This window comes from Corvus kubaryi, unplaced genomic scaffold (assembly GCF_017639235.1).
Source record: "Corvus kubaryi isolate FWS band 111438036 unplaced genomic scaffold, C.kubaryi_AGA036_p1.0 69, whole genome shotgun sequence".
In the NCBI taxonomy this organism is placed as follows: Eukaryota; Metazoa; Chordata; class Aves; order Passeriformes; family Corvidae; genus Corvus; species Corvus kubaryi.
The window spans coordinates 8,535,701-8,551,968 of record NW_024582057.1 but is presented as its reverse complement, the minus strand read 5'-3'; the positions used below and the strand labels follow the sequence as shown (position 1 = coordinate 8,551,968).

Here is a 16,268-nt window from a genome sequence, read left to right as displayed (position 1 = left end):
AGTGAATCATACTCCAGAAAAGTAATACTTTGCTTCAACAAAGACTGCCACAAACAGTGCAGTGATATAAATCAGAAATTGGATATTTTTTAATCGTAACTTTTCAAAATATAATACGGTTATTAACTATGCCTGCAGGTCCTGACATTCTGATATGTTTGGCTTTGTCTCCACATCCAAAAATTAAATCCTTCACAAATAAGACAAAAAGAAGGGCTGGGAAATACCCTTTTTGCTTATATTCTATTCATGGTAGGAAACTGACTCCCCGACAGCAATGGTTGTCATAAAACCACATAATTTCCAGCCTAACTCCACTGATGGTCAATTCATTTATACCTTTCTTTCTTTCTTGTGCCTATGTTGTTCTTCAACATGCATAGTTCTCCCTTCTTTCCCTGTCTGATTCCCCTAACTGGCATTTTTGGAGTGCAGTTGCATGTTCTTTCTGTCTTTGGCTTGTTTAGCTTACCAAGACAAGGTCTTTCAGGTTATTAAATGCTGCAATTAAGGCAACTACGATTTCGTATACATGGACTGTCTCTAAACTGCATAGCTTTGCACTGTTTGTGCTGAATTATTTGCTCTTAAATTGTAAAACTTGTCTAAGAAACTGAGGCAATGTTTGTGCTGGTACTGATCCCTGATCCTGAAGTCACTGCAGGACTGAGCCTTCTATGAAAGGTCAGGAAAACCCTATTTATTTCTTGCAATCCCAGTAACACTAATCTCCTTTAAATTCTTAGTTCACCCATTTGTCCTTGTGTGTGGTACAAGAATGAAAGATAAAATATGTCTGCTTATGCCCTTTCACTGAGGTTTAAGTTAACAATTTTATCATGCAGCTGGGATAGGCTAGCAATATGCAATACTAAGCTACTGTGACTTCATTTTTACCATAGCATCCATCTCCATTCCACTTACTCTATTCATTCTGAGCTCTGACATAAATAACCATTTTAGCTTAGCTGTGCACCATCAGACAACGGCATTCAACACCTGGAGCTAATGTTGCTGATATTATTATGTCATGCTTTTAGAAATTAACAGTTCTTATGTAGTTATAACAGTTATGGTAACTCAGTGACTAACTCTTTATGAAATATGTTATGGAAGGTTTCTGCAGACATAGTGATAGCCAACTTTTACCAGTACTGCCAAAAGCTGTTTAATTTGGGTGCTCACAGCAGCCAACAGAATTAGCAGCTCCTACCCTGAGCCAAGTTGCGTGAATGCATGAGAAGAGGCACCCTACCTCGGGGGTTTAGGTGGGATAAGTGGGAAATGAGGATTCTTCCTTGGAATCACAACACCCTCTTACACAACCCACTTCAGTCTCTATCCACTCTGGCTTTTCACTTACCTCCTTGGTAACACTTCTTCCCAGCTCAGCCTGCTGCCCACCTCTGCAGGAGACACACGTGCCCTCTTTGTTTGACATGGCAGCCCCTTCTCTCTACTTTCCCCAGCAGTAGCAGGGTTTGAGTGAGATACTTCATTAGGGAACACTCAGTTGGGCCAAAGAAATGCTGCTTAGGTCATGACTGAAATTTGGTTTGACTGAGGAACATGCCATGACAGTGCTCCTGGAGAAGGGAGACTGTCAAAGTCTTAATTTTGTGCAGCATTTGTGCAAAAGTAAAATCACAGTTTCCACATGAAAGATCCCACTGTCACAAGATGAGGCTGGTAGGCAGACAAAAGCTGAATACCGCATAGGTTTACAGACCAAAAGCAACACTCTGCACCTTGAGGTTAATTGCAAATCAGCTCCCAGATTCACCCTGTACCTCATGATGTGATTTGCATACCATTGTTCAGAGTCTGGTCAAGTTGTATTTGCTTCTGGGATGTGATAGAAATTTTGCCCTCTGTGATATGAAGCATGCAGGGGACTTAAACAGGGGCAGATTGAAGTAAAAGAAGGAAAACAGTAGAAGAGGAAAAAGGAAGGGGGTGTTGCATTTCCACATATACCTGTGATCTTTTGGTGTGGTTCAAGTATTGGTGTGTACCATTCTTGCTTTGTTTTGCAAGGTTACAGGGCAGGAGAAAAAAAGTCAGTTTCATAAAATTTCTGGTATTGCTTTATTCCTCCCTCACTTTCTTGCTAAGATGAAAGAAATTTTAAGTTTGCAACCTAGTGTACAATACTGTTTGACTTGTCTTTGGGTTAATTTAAATGGAAAAAAACTACTGAGATTTTTCAAGGAGAATAATAAAGGTAAAGAGAAAAGGCACTAGAGATGTTTTGGAATGTGTGGAGAAAGGCTTGTATTTTTCTAACGCCCAGGCTATGTCCCATTGCACATCCTAGATGTTTGTTCCTCATGCAAGAGGGTCCTGTTGTCTTTGAGTCCTACTATTATAAAATGTTTGTCTGTAATTGTCTAACAAAGAGAAGTGTCACCTTTTTAGATCTTGAGGCAAGTTGTGGGACCAATGGTTAAAGATGTGAGCATGACTGAGGTGGCAGTTGTGAGACATTACTCTTCTCACAGAATAACTCGTTCTGATGATCTTGGGTAACCCCTTTTAAAGCTGTTTTTTGTAGCAGGACTAAGTTGCTACATTGGTGTTATCTGAGGAAAGGTGGAGTAAGTAAGATGAACTGATTAAAGGTTCACTTTGTAATTTTTATAGCAGCAGCCTTAATCACACTGTGATCTTCAAGCTGTGTGGTTTCACCAGTCTTTGTCCATGATTCTCATATTTTACTGTCAACTGAATATATTGAAGGGGTGATGTGGTCATTGCACTTTCTCTGATTTGTGCTAGAATAATCAAAATCAGAAGTTGAGGTCATGTGGATCAGTAACCCTTTCTCATTATTTTGTACTTCCAGCATTTATACATGCTTTAATGAGTTAAATGCTTGCTAATTTTCCTTTGCCTACAAAGTGAAGGGGCCATAAAAACAAGTGAGGCAGTTTTAGATTTTTGCCTATTTTAAATCTTGGATGACTGGAGTACAGGCTGGGAAAGTTACAGAATTACAGCAGCAGAGAGTACTAAGAGCCTGTCCTAACTAAAGCACACCCTGCTGGATGGTCTTCTGTTTAGAATTCACTTCTTAGTATAAACTGAAAAGCATTTCATAAGCTTGGCAAGAAAATGCTTATTTGACTTCTCTACCCTCCCCAAAAGGAAATTTCTACTAAGGCATGACATCTCCTATAAACTGCCATGAGTAATATATTCTGAACCGCATTCAGAGAAACAAGTCCTTGTTATTCCTATCTATAATAATTCACAGATAGAGAAGCTGATAAAGTAATAAGATCTTGAAGACTGTTACACAAACAAAGCCCCTTGTCTTTGTTGTTTAGAACCTAGCAAATTGTGGTGCATGTTCTCTGCCATGGCAAAACATCCAGAATATATTTTTAATAATGCTAGTTTTTTATTAAATTGCAAAGTTGGTGAAATTATGTTGCTAGAGAAGAATACTAAAACAGGAACCTACTGACTTTCTTTAACCTTCTGCTGTAAGGAAATGTGCCTTTCTCCATTTGATTTGAAAAAGGAAATAGACTGGTGGTGTGGCTATGGAACTTTCTCTTTCTGCCTCTGATTGCAAAAGTAGTAGTAAAAAATGAAAATAAAAAGTACAGTATTGAACAGCAGAATATTATGGTATTGTTGAGACAACAGAATGAAAGTAATTATTTTGTTTGTTTTGTTTCAGGTGTCAGAAACTATTTGAAAGAAGCACTAGTGAATATCATTGCTGTGCATGCAGAGGTGAGGAGAAACTTCAGATTGTTTCATGCTTATATTCATATGATTTCATTGTATTTTTCCTGCTAAATCCTGCCTTTCACCAGGGTTTTTCACCCTTTTGTTGAAGTGTCTTCATTACAGATGTGTTTTAGATTAGGTTTAGCCAGCCTGTTACGCAGCTGATAACTTTTTTTTTTATGGGCAGAAGGAGATGAGCAGTTCCTGTTTATCCTCAGTAACACTCCATTACACCTTTTTGTTTCCATTATCTGATAAAGAGGAAAGCCAAATTCTAAAGCTAAATTCTCCCTTTCCATGCAGATAATATATAGATATATAGGTAGTTATGATGCTCTCTTTCTCTGATTACCTTTATTTTCCAAAACATCTGTAAATGAACTTCTGTTTTACCTTGAAAGATATGTTCAACACATGCCACTCAGAGTGAAAAGCCAATATATGTCAGTCTTCTACATACAATGGAAATAGGAAAGCTAAACCCAGAAAGTTTTATAGTCTCTGTACAGCACAAATAGTGCTTGAAATACTTAAGATGGGTAATGGCTACCTAGGCTGGGGAGTGCATGTTAAAACATTACTTATAATGTAATAAGCTTGGAGGAGCTGCAATTATTTAGCCTTTTGTGATAATATGCAGGAATTTTCTATGGTTCTTTATATCAGAGCCTGTGTTTTACATAATCATTCCTTCTAATCATCAAGAGTGTTAACAGATTACCGTTGCTCCTGGTAGAAACATTGGTAGTAATATTACTCTTACCTTCCAAAATACCACAATTATGGCTGCTCTACCTTTTCCCTGTAATTAAAATATAATGAGATTCACTTGAGGATTCTACTTATCTTATTACTTCTTAAATTACAAGGATTCATATAAAGCAAAATATTTCAGGAACTTCAAATTTGCTTTGCAGTGTTTTTGATACAATTTCAGTGTTAAATTATAGCAGAAGCACTTACACAGAAGCATCGTGATTTTACCAAATACTTCCAAATGAGGGAATAAGAAACACTAAAAACATATACCAACATGGTAATAGTTTTTAATATTGTTTTACAGGGTAGTGGAAATTTATTAAAATGGAAATTAGAGAGTTTGCTTTAAAAAATTTGGAGGCATTTGTGACTTACTGAGCTAGTCTTGTAAACATTCATACTTGTTAAAATGCTGCAGCAGAAGGGTGTGTTGCTGTGCTCTCTTCATTGAGACCGATACTGATTCTGGCCTAAATAGCATTGCCTTGTAAATTTCTAGATGTAAAATATTACAGAACTATGAGAACGTGTGTCAAGATGAAACTCCCATTTCGACTGGTGAAATTCTGTAAGCTGGGTCAGGTTTAAGTTTAGTTAGCAAGGCTGCAAGTTTCTGTAGTTTGAAACAGCAAAAATTAACCATCAGATGAACAGCAAGGATAGACTGAAATGGAAAGGAAATTGTTTCTCTACTGCTGAATTCAAATTTAGCTGAAATCAAAATAAGGGCTTCTTATTGCAAATTTGTGATGATTCACCCTTGCTGAGAATTATTTTTCCTGGATTCTGTAAAGTAACTTCAAGAGTGCTCATTGCAGGCAGAAATATTCTCTTCTCAGTAGATGATCTTTGGGCATGTTCCTGGTATGTTTGTGTTGAATTGGTCATCAGTGTTTGGTGCTGAGTAAGATAACCCCTTTCCAGCACTGGTAACAGATGGCAGCTGACATTTATGTGGTCAGTGTACTTAGCCTGTGGTGCAGACCTGCTTTTTGGAATGGTCAGCCTTATGGAATGCCTGGTACACAATTCTTAATTTTAATCACTGAAAACTCTGTAGGAATCTTTCTTTCTTTGGGTTTTTTTTTCCTTAATTTATTTTTACACATATGTATTGGTATCTTCTGTCAGTCACTAAATGTCCTTGTCAGACATGAGATCTAAACTTTGCGTAAAAGCAAACGTATTCTAGCAAAACAATCATTCCACTACTTAATTCTTTAGACCATTTCAAAGCAGAAACTGGGGAAGTGTTTCAAAACTTTATACGTTCATTTTCCTTCTTGCACTGCTCCAGTCACACACTTCAGCTTACATACACCACTCCATACATCACTTCAGCTTCTTGTGTCATCTTCTCTCCCAGCCCTGTGCAGTTTTATGCAGCTTTATCATCACCTTTAAGCTTTGACACAAGTTTGGTGTGTCTAACCTATAATCTCACTTCCTCCTATATTCCAACCTCTTGGCCCGCGTTTTCCCCAATTCTGTGTAGAAAAATCATACCCTTTTTTTTTTAATCCACCAACAATTTCTCGCTTCTGTAAAGCTCCCTTTAAGGAAGATTGGTCTCTTCATACTTCGCTTCAAGCATAGATCTAATAATTTTGTGTTGCAGTTACTATTCTGAAAGTGCCACTTTAAAAAGTTATACAAATAAGCAGTTAAAAAGGTGGCCTTGATGCATGGGAAAACCAGTAAGGTTTAATTTTTTTTTGCCAGGGAACTAATAAATGACAGCAGTGGCAGAATCTAAATGAAAATCCATTGACACTCAGGTACTCCCACAGGCTGTCAGATGTTTATCTCTGCCACAGAGCATAACAACACTAGCCATTCAACAGTGGTCAAATAAAAAGGAGTCTAGAAGAAATAGCAAAATATATGGGTAAAAAGTAGCTGAATGTGTAATTGTGTTAGTCAGTCACACAACTCTGAATTAAAGGTGCTATCTACAAGACAGCAGTCTATCAAGTCAAGACAGCCACCTGACTACCTGCATCCGTCAGACAAGAGCACATATTTTGAAGTTTAGCTGCTTTTTGGTGTTGCAAGAAGGTTATCACATATCATATAGCCAACTTTGCTATTAACAGAGGGGATTGGTCCAAGTGCAGGGCAAGCATCAAAAGACATCCTTCATATTCTAGTTGCTTTTGAAATTTTTTTGTACATTGATAAAAATGAAGGAGACCTTTCAGTCAAAGAGGTTTATGTTTTTTATTGAAATGTTAGTATTGAAAATGTTTCTGTTAATGTAGATGTTGTGCTCATGGTTCTTCTTTCATAAAACTTAGGTGTTTACCATTTCCAAAGACTTAGTTCCTCGGGTAATGTCAAGGGTTGTAGAAGCAGTCTCTGAAGAACTGAGTCGACTGATGCAGTGTGTTTCATCCTTCAGCAAAAATGGAGCTTTACAGGTACCTGAATACTTTGTGTTGTCAAACATCTGAATCTAGAAAACTGAGAATAACAGATAGAGGTATCATCTGGGTGTTTGTTTGATTTATTGTAGCAGTGAAAGCAAGGAGATAAAAAGGATTAGTTTACAACCTATTTCAGATTCATGGATGAATACCCTTTGGGATACTGGTTCTTGAGTTTGATTATATTTTAGAGTTATCTTTGTGTCAGACAGGATTAAAAGGCTACCTGTATCCTATGAGATAAAAAGCATCATAATGGTATCTCTTTGAAATGTTGTTAAATACTCTCTTTGGCCTGACATAAAAAAAACACTTTAAAAAAAGAAAAAATGTAGTGATATTTTGAGGTTTAAAAATCTTGAAAACATGATGCAGTAGGATCTTGTAAGACTTTGCAGAACTAGTCACTTGTTATATTCTCTCTACAATACCTTGTTGCTGTAACATGGGTAGAATAGCTTTGCTTGTTTTATTTACAGCTAGATTGGTAGTTGTATTTGGTGTTGAGTAAGCTTTAAAGGACTCCAAGAAAAACACCTTTTTTTAAAAAATCCCTTTGAATCAGATTGCTATAGTTGTAACAGAAAAAGAGCAAACTCCTTATTTTCATTGTACATGACAGCATTCTTGCATTATGATGGGAAAATAGTTATCCAGTTGTAAGCCTTATTTTCCAGTTGCTGGTAGTAATGGCATTGGACAGAGAATTAGTATAGGAAGATTGCAGCCAAGTAAGATTGACTCCCTATTTAAAACAAATCCATGAATAACAACAAAGCTATGAATACATCCCTTTTGTCTGACTAAACAACCCACTGTAGGGACTTGCTGCCTAAACCCGTATTTGAAAGGATTTTCTCTCCTTACTGTAAGTTTGTCACTCATGGTCATTTTCTGTTCCTCTGAACATGGAAAATCCTGTCTGACAGACAGCAGCAGTGTGAGAGTCACCAGAGCCTTGTCAGGCTGAACAAAAAATTCTCAATCAAGCCTCACTCTGTGTTCCCCTCCCATGACCCACAGTTTTGCCAGGCTCGCCCTTCCACCAGGTTTACTTAGGCTGGGGTACTTGAGAATGGGGTATTGGTACCTCCTAAAATGTAAAAAAGACTCCAGAATCTTAGGTATAGGACTTTAAAAAGTCCAAAACTCTTGAGCTTGGAGCACAGTATAAAAAAGAGGTAAAATATTCTGCGTTGCAAAAAGTTATGAGTATAGAGTTGGTGGGTGGCTATGTTATATTTTGTGCCAGAAAGTTCTGGCTCTAAAAAACCATTACTTTTAGCTGTCTTCCTACCTAGGAGGAGAGGTGAGGAAAATACCTAGAAGTCAAAGGCTTTCGTTAGAACTGGAATTAGTTGTCTGTGTTGCATTGTTAAAAGTTCTGTTTTGGAAGATTAATGTCACTAGTTGTGTCTAAATGTAGATCAGTTACTGTAATGTCTAACTGGATTAAATTTCATCTTTCTGCTTAAAAGAACAGAATGTGAATTTTTATGAAGTTCACTTTATATTTTTAAATGAAATTACTTAATGATCTCTTGCAGAATGTTTGTATTTCATATAAAAGTTATTATGATAATGATTGCTCTTCAAAGACCAAAGGATGATCTATGAAATTTGTTTAATCTTTGAGTTCAGGCTCCTCCACAGTTTGCCTAAGTGAAAATTAATACTTGAGCACGCAGTACAGTACAGGAATAAAATCCCCAAACTTTTGTGCCCACCTGGCAACACACAAGAAACAAAGTACAATCATTCTACTTCCTCATCTGATGGAAAAAAATTAATTCAACAGAAGAAGCAAGCATAAAATGTGTATTGACAGATTTTTGTACTTTTGTATTTCCTTCCTCCCTGGCTAAGCAGTACTGTGAGAAGTTAAGCTCACTGTATTTCACAAAAAAAACCCAAAAGTTGCATCCTTCTGTCTTTCTATCACAGTACAGAGAAGGTGGAACAGAATTGAAGATTTAGTGCTGTTACTGAAAGACAAACCAGTGTTTTTTGACTGCTACACAGTGACTACGTAAACAGTTTGGCTTGAATCAAAAGTATGAAATTGTTCCTTTGAGCAGTCTCCTGACAGAGCAGCATGGCAACAAAGAATACAGGAAATAACCTGTTAAAAGCCAAGGCTGCTTACAACTGCAGTGTGCAATAGTATTTGCCTCTCAAGAAGGTGAAGCTCTGGGATACTGGTATACACTTGGTGAAAGGCCACTGTGTCATTGTTTCAATTTTTGTATTTCTGTCTTTAGGCAAAACTTGAAATCTGTGCATTGAGGGATACCGTGGCCATATACCTAACACCTGAAAGCAAGTAAGATGTGCTGTAATGTCACTTTTTGCAGTGTAATGGCATCCTTGTAAACATGCAAAAAACACACAATGTAAATTCAGAATGAAGAAATTTTGCTTCAAGTAGAATATGTGATCTACTGGGTAAATATACGAAACAGATGACTAGCAAGATTTTATAAGCTGAAAGAAAATTGTTACTTTTTTGTTGTTTTTTACTTGGACTTTTAGACACAAACTATTATTTGCCACCAAAAAAAATTGTAAAACTTCTTAACAGCAGTACAGCTGCTGAGGATAATTATGCTAAAGCCAGATACAAGCAGATGTTGTTGATGAGTTTTATCCAGTTTTTTACAGCAATCTCATAAAGCATAAAACAAATAACCTGCCCAGAGGCATGAGAGAGGTTACAGATCCAGACACTGGCAGGGTCCCCTTATAGGGATATGGAGAATTAGGGCTCTCCATAGTCTTATATAATACCCTACTCCTTCTCCACACACCTAATCAGGGAAAGGGAATTCAGGTTCACACTCTTTCCTAGAATCAACACCTTCAAAAGGCTTTCAGCAATTTGTCATTTCTCACTGAGGCAAGACCAAAGATAAATAGTGTGGGGTACACACACACATTAGTATAAAGGGGGAAGGAAAAGCATTAGCACCAATAGTGGTTGATGCAGCCAAGGCGTGTGAAAACAGGCTATGATAGCTGTCAGAACTTTTGAGTAAAGTTGATTGACTGAAATTTCTAGGTGATTATGGTGAGGATTGGATATGGGCAGATTCATTCATTATTTTAATAACCTTCACTTCTTTTAAGATTTGCATTACATGTCCCTGCAGGTGGCAATTTGGTCATCTTACCTAATCAACAGTTTTGTAGATCTTGCAAGTCTTAATGTGTCTTCACAGTGTCGGTGTCCTGTGGTGTCACTGCAGTCCAACTCGGAGTACTCACTTCCCTATTCTAAGTGTCTGATAGTGACAAAGGCCTCTAAAAGAACACTGCTTGGCACTGGCTCAGGTTGGATAAACTGGAAACTATATTGTCTGTAATCATCGGAGGGCAAAGCACAGTGAACCCTGAAAGATGGAGCATTGTAGAGGTTTTTTTATTCCTGGACTTGTCACTAGTAGTAGTTGCCACAGGTCACCATATTAATCTTTTGCTGACAAGACTCTACCTATCTATGCAGGTCCTGCATTGTTGCCTCACTTCTGTTCCACATCTGTTGCCCAGAGTGGGGTGGTAACCCCATCTTTGGAGTTACTCAAAACTTGACTGGATAATGGCCCAAAGAAATCTCCTCTAACCTTGAAATCGGCCCTACTTTGAGATCAGGGTTGGACCTGAAGTCCCTTCCAACCTAAATTGTTCTATGACTCTGTGTTACCTTGATGCAAACCTACTGTAATTCTCTTTGTAGGCACCTTTCTGTAAGGCAGAATGCAGTGGCCCTACTAAGCGCAGAAAGAGAAAATCAATGTTTTATCTGTTCTTCATACACTGGTGGTCACTTCAGGCAGAAGGCAGGCTGGCCACTGCCTGTTAACTCTTGAACAGTCCAGGATGTCAAGCACAGTCTTAAATTGGCTGCTGTTTTAACATTTCCTGTTGATGTATGATGTACATCGCATTAGGAATGTCAAGATACTTGCTTGACCCCATCACTACTTCATGTTCAATTTGCACATGAATGTCAGGTCTCAGGTAAATATTCTGTCAATTTATTGAAAAAAATTAATGGATAAAATATAGCATTTCTCTGTAGAATTTATAGAGGGAAACCATAAATGCTGAGTCTTTTACTAGCAGAATATGAGTATTTTTGTCTTCCTTGCAGGTCAAGCTTTAAGCAAGCTTTGGAAGCCTTGCCTCAGCTCTCAAGTGGAACTGACAGAAAGTGAGTACAATACACCTTCTTGTTTCCTTTATGGTCTTTGGAGCCATTGCTTTTTACACTTGTAAGAAAACTTTGTTATAGGAGGGTTAACTTTCACTGTATTTGACCCTTCCAAATTCCAGAGCAGAGGCCTCTGTCGACAGAGTAAAGAATAAGCTCAGTCCTTGCCTTGTTCATGGGCTATTAAATTACCCAGAAGAGCCAATGGCTTTGTGACATATCCTGCTTGCCCATCCTAGTCTTACCAGTTCAGTGCAGCTTTGTATTTGTCTTGCAGTATCAGTCTATTTTAGCCTTCCTTGTTAATCTTAAGGTTTCTTTGAGTTCCATTGTATTATATTACCGAATTTAGCAGTAATTAAAAAAATGGCCGAGAACAAAGGTCAGGCTTTTGCAAGCTGATGCATGGAGAACTCACAGAAATGGCGTGTTTTGTTTTAAAAACAAATAAGGAAGGTCTTTGGCTCTTTCTTAACATCAGGAGGAGGAATTTGGGGTTCTTCCTTTTCCACTATAACAACCTTTGACGAACAGGTTCCATTGCTGCATCCAGCCTAGTATTTGGTAGCCTATTTTACAAGCACAGCTTAATAAAGAGTAGTATGGTAAAACTAGGACAGATTTGTAATGAGCAGAGTAGTGTAAGTATAAATGGTTTGAACTAGATATTGGTTTCATTGCACTTTCCTGCATCAAATCAGTTTGCCCTTAGCAGTCAGAATTTAGAATATTTTGTCGACACATAAAGAGACTGTTTGTGCAGCTCATGGTCTGTGGGCTGTGCCTTGTTTCAGTTGTCCTCTGTCTGTTTAGTCAAACCTACTCTTCACTAGCCACAAGTCTAAAGATACCTCCTCATCTTACTTAGCTCTTGTGCTTTGTTAGACATCAGTTTTGAGTAAGGACAGATCTTTTAACTCAAATTTTCCAAAACACCTGTAGAAATTTTTTTTTCACTTAGTTACAAGCATCTGAGCTTCATGAGACAGATGAGAATCAAGAACTGCATCATTATTACATCTTCCTCAGAGTTTTGAGTCCCAGAGTGCAGAACTTGTTCTGTTTCCCAGGTCACAACGTGACAATTGTCATTGTTTCAGGCAGCTCGTTGTAACCTACATGTATTTGTGTAAAATAACACGTTTGTGCTCTGAGAGCTGTTTATGTGTGTTCATTCACAATCACTGCTATGATGCTAAGTGATGAATGTGGACACAGTCATCTTCCAGAGGACCCGCTGAGGAAGCAGATACTGATTTTTTGGTTTAAGTTGTTATTCTTGGGCTAGTTTGGGGGTTTTTTACCACACAGTATAATTTTTTTTTCTCTCTCTTACTGGCTGTTCAGTAGTGCAGCATGCCAAAGAGTTCAGGTGATACATGTCTGCCCTAGGTGGCTTGTTTTTGAAATGGGGCAGAAAGTTCAGAGATCACATTATTCCCTAGAAAAAGGAGAAAATAAAACACCCAGCCAAGACTGTAAAATAACTTAATGCATCTCCACTGTTACAGTAAATATTTTCTACGACAGGCCCATCAATACCACTGCTCCTACACCTGTCATTTGTGGATTATAATAAATATTATTCACTGCACCAGGTACCTTCATGTACCTGAGGACAGCTCAGTAGATCTAAATTAACCATTTTTATGCCTCCAAATGAACTCGTACACAGTTTATCTATTAGGGACAAAACCACATGATTGGGGTGAATTAATGTTTCTCCTAGAACAGTCATACTATCTCTGATCTTTCAGTCATGATACTTAAGAGAAATCTACAAAATAACTTCCAAAGACAAGGCTGAGAACTGAAATTTGCAATTCAGCTACACAGAAGAAAAGCAGACAGTGTACCTGAAGTCCCAGACAGAATAGTCAAAACTCACAGTAATTGCTCCCTTTTCAGAATCTCCTAAAGTTGTAACTATTTTCCCTTTACAGGTTACTAGAAGAGTTGCTAAACAAATTCAAAAGCAGCATGCACTTGCAACTGACCTGTTTTCAAGCTTCTTCATCAGCCATGATGAAAACATAGACAACAGCACAATGCAGACAAATGTGTTTAAAGATTGTCCATTTTTTCTGGACTACTTCAATTCCTTTGAACACCCTAAAGAAAACAAAAGGAATTCCACTGGAAAATAAATTGAGATACAACTTTTTCAGTAATGGTATGGGATGTCCTGCTGAGTGAGACTTCTGTTCCTATGTACTTTGATAAAATGGCCTTCTGTCTACTGTATTTCGCTTTGTGGAGGGAATTAAGTCAATTTTGTTTACATACACTTGTTCATGAAGAACTATTCATCGTTGTTCTTCAGTCTCAGTTTCACTTGTTAATAATACATTGAAATGTATTTTTAGCAAATGTCACCTTAAATTTGAGTATTACTCATGTTGTTCAGTGTATCAATCTTAATTTCTAGATGTAGAGTAATACTGAAGTGACTGGAAGATTTAAATTCTATAAACTATTGAGAAGTATGTAATGAGCATTGCCCCCTAGAGCTGACTAAAAACTGTCCAGATACCATATTAAGTACACTGCTTCTTTTGCATTTAAAAATGATAACTTTTTTTTCTGTTCTGATCTACAGTTTCAGTGTTTGTAAGTCTGATTTCTTGGGGGCTTTTATTTTCTTGCTTATTTCTAATTAAACATGTTGCTGCCTCTCATGTTTCTCCCTTCTGTTGGAATATTGATGGTAACCGTCACATCTGAAATAAGCTCTACTTTCATTGGCAATTAGCAGAAAAGCACTCCGAGTTTATAAGATTAGTAGAAAAAATGTCCAAGTAAAATATTCTTTGGTGTTAAGGAGTAGAATAGTTAATAGCTTCTCACGTAGTAAGGAGAGCACAATATGTAATTTGTTTTGCTTCTTCCTTCTTACTCTTCTTGTTTTTTCTTGCTCTTACAGGCTTACTACCACTGTCTTCCTCTTGTTAGTCAGTCCTCTTTTCCTCTGTTCACCACTAGTTATTGGATTTGTATGGGGGGAAATAGGGATTCAGGAGAGAAGAACAGTTTGGCTGCCATTGTTTTGGGGGGTAACAAGTCAGTTTAATTTTATAACCGATATCATGGCTGGGAATTAAATAATGCAGTAATAATATATTCTTCCTGTAATTAAAGTCATTTTGAATAAATCATTTCATGAATAGTGCATAGTTTTCAAGCAATTTTTTAGTGTTAGCTCTTTTCTTTTGCCAGTTAAGTTATGTGCTTTAAAAATACAGTGTACAATTCCTATAATACGTAATTTTGGAGAAAGTTTGATGCACATGTAGTCACTTGTTAAAAAGTTCTGTGTAAGTATTAGCAGCATGTTGAATGGAAGTGTGAGACTTCAAATATATGTTATTATCATTAAGCACCTGGAGCGATGTTGTTTTAATTGTTGTCCTTTCTAAGGTGGTCATGGTCCCAGCTGCTGGTATTAACTGAAATAGTCATCCAGTTCTGTAAAAGATTTCACTTCAGAATAATAAAATATTAAGAAATATGGTCATAAGCTCTTCTTGAGTCCCTCGCTTCCCAAAATAATGTGATTTCTTTGAATTTTGCTAATCTACCATTTCTGTATTTGTATCAGACATGTTCTAAGTATTGAAAACCTATTCTATTGTCTATACTGGATTAACACACATTCAGACATCTCTTTATTGTAAGATCATTCTCTTACTCATCTTTTATTACAACAGCTTGTTGCTTGTCTTTAAAACCTGAAGTCAGACTTCTGTGTAGTTGCTTCTCTGTAGTAACTTACACTTCAGAACATCTCATTGACGGCAATGAGAATAACGTGGAATCGATCAAAATATTCCTTGAATTCCATCAGTCAAGTCAGAGCACTGCATTTGAATAAATCCACTTCGTGGATTAAGGAAGTCGGCGAGCATCACGCTGCAACAGGAGGTATTGGAATCCCTTGCGTGGAAGGGGAGTTGGGACTGCTGAGGCTTCATAGCCAATGTACAGCAGGCTGCAGTTCCTCTGACAAGAAGATTACAAAAAACAAGAAGTGGTCAGTGTGGGTTTTGCAATAAAAAACTGTTAGAAGATACAATTAGGTTTAAAAAGTGTTGTTGAAAGTGGGAAAAGATGGGGAGACCACACCAGAATACACCATCAGTTACGGCTTGCAGAGAAGAGGTACTGCAAGGAAATCAAAGTAACAGAAGTGAAAGGCTCTGACATTTAAGGCAAGGTAGATGCTGAAAACAGTACAAAGGAAAATAAATTGAATTATTACATTAACTTTGAACCTCTAGAAAAATCCAAAGTAGATACAAACTGGAAAAAATTGTCATTGAAGTAAAAACCTAGAGAGCTTTATTTCTCATATAAGAGAGAAATTTAGGAAGTAATAAGGCTGTAAAATGTATCTTACTAAAAATAGGTAAAGACTTACAAGAAAATTCAACCATAATATGCTGTGTTGAAATATTCAGCCTCTGGAGATGATGAGGCATTCTTCTATTACTGTATTTTGACATGTATTTTGAATAGTCATGAGTAGTTCAAGAGGTAGGCAAAGAGGAAATAAAAAACAAATGCTGCATCAGTGCAATTAGGGAACAACACAGGAAAAAATATTTTAATCCCCCATAAAAGTGATGGGAAAAAAATAGGGAAAAATCATTATATATCTGGGGGTTAACTTAATGGAATAGCTCAAATAAGTAGCATGAAAGAAGAAATTCTGTTCTGTCTCACAAAATGTTTTTTTCATTGACGTTCTTTAGAAATTGTTTATGAAATGTGCTCAGTGTGTCATTGTCCAAGTTAAACATCTTCCTATAGCTTTTTAAAAGCCATTTGTTTTAGTAATATAGAAGGAACCACAGTCCTGCTACTTTTCATGCCTGTGCTGAATTTTAAGGATGAGAATAGGCATGAGATGACTGAGGATCAGGCAGGTTGTATTCTGTGTGCTAAACCCCTTGCATCTTCCCAGGACTCTGCCAGTTTAATTTCACTGTATGGCAACAAAGAAGGAAATAAGAAGCAGTTGTGCTTTGCAGGGGGCTTATGGCTGCTCAATAACGTGTGACTGTTGGCCTTGTAAAACAGGTCCAATCTCTCAACCTTTGCCAAAACTATTGCATCTCCCTGAAGAGAGAGTA

At 37.3% G+C, this 16,268-nt stretch overlaps 1 protein-coding gene across 1 annotated transcript in view; it reads left to right on the top strand.

Moving 5' to 3' along the window:
* The window catches only part of EXOC2 (exocyst complex component 2), a 128,665-nt gene extending 114,012 nt beyond the window's left edge, over positions 1–14,653 (top strand). The window contains exons 24-28 of the mRNA XM_042049176.1: positions 3,689–3,744; positions 6,798–6,920; positions 9,188–9,249; positions 11,077–11,136; positions 13,080–14,653. Coding sequence (XP_041905110.1) covers positions 3,689–3,744; positions 6,798–6,920; positions 9,188–9,249; positions 11,077–11,136; positions 13,080–13,173 — 395 coding nt within the window. The 3' untranslated portion in view covers positions 13,174–14,653. The remainder of the gene's footprint in view (positions 1–3,688; positions 3,745–6,797; positions 6,921–9,187; positions 9,250–11,076; positions 11,137–13,079) is intronic.
* The last annotated feature ends 1,615 nt before the right edge of the window (positions 14,654–16,268 follow it).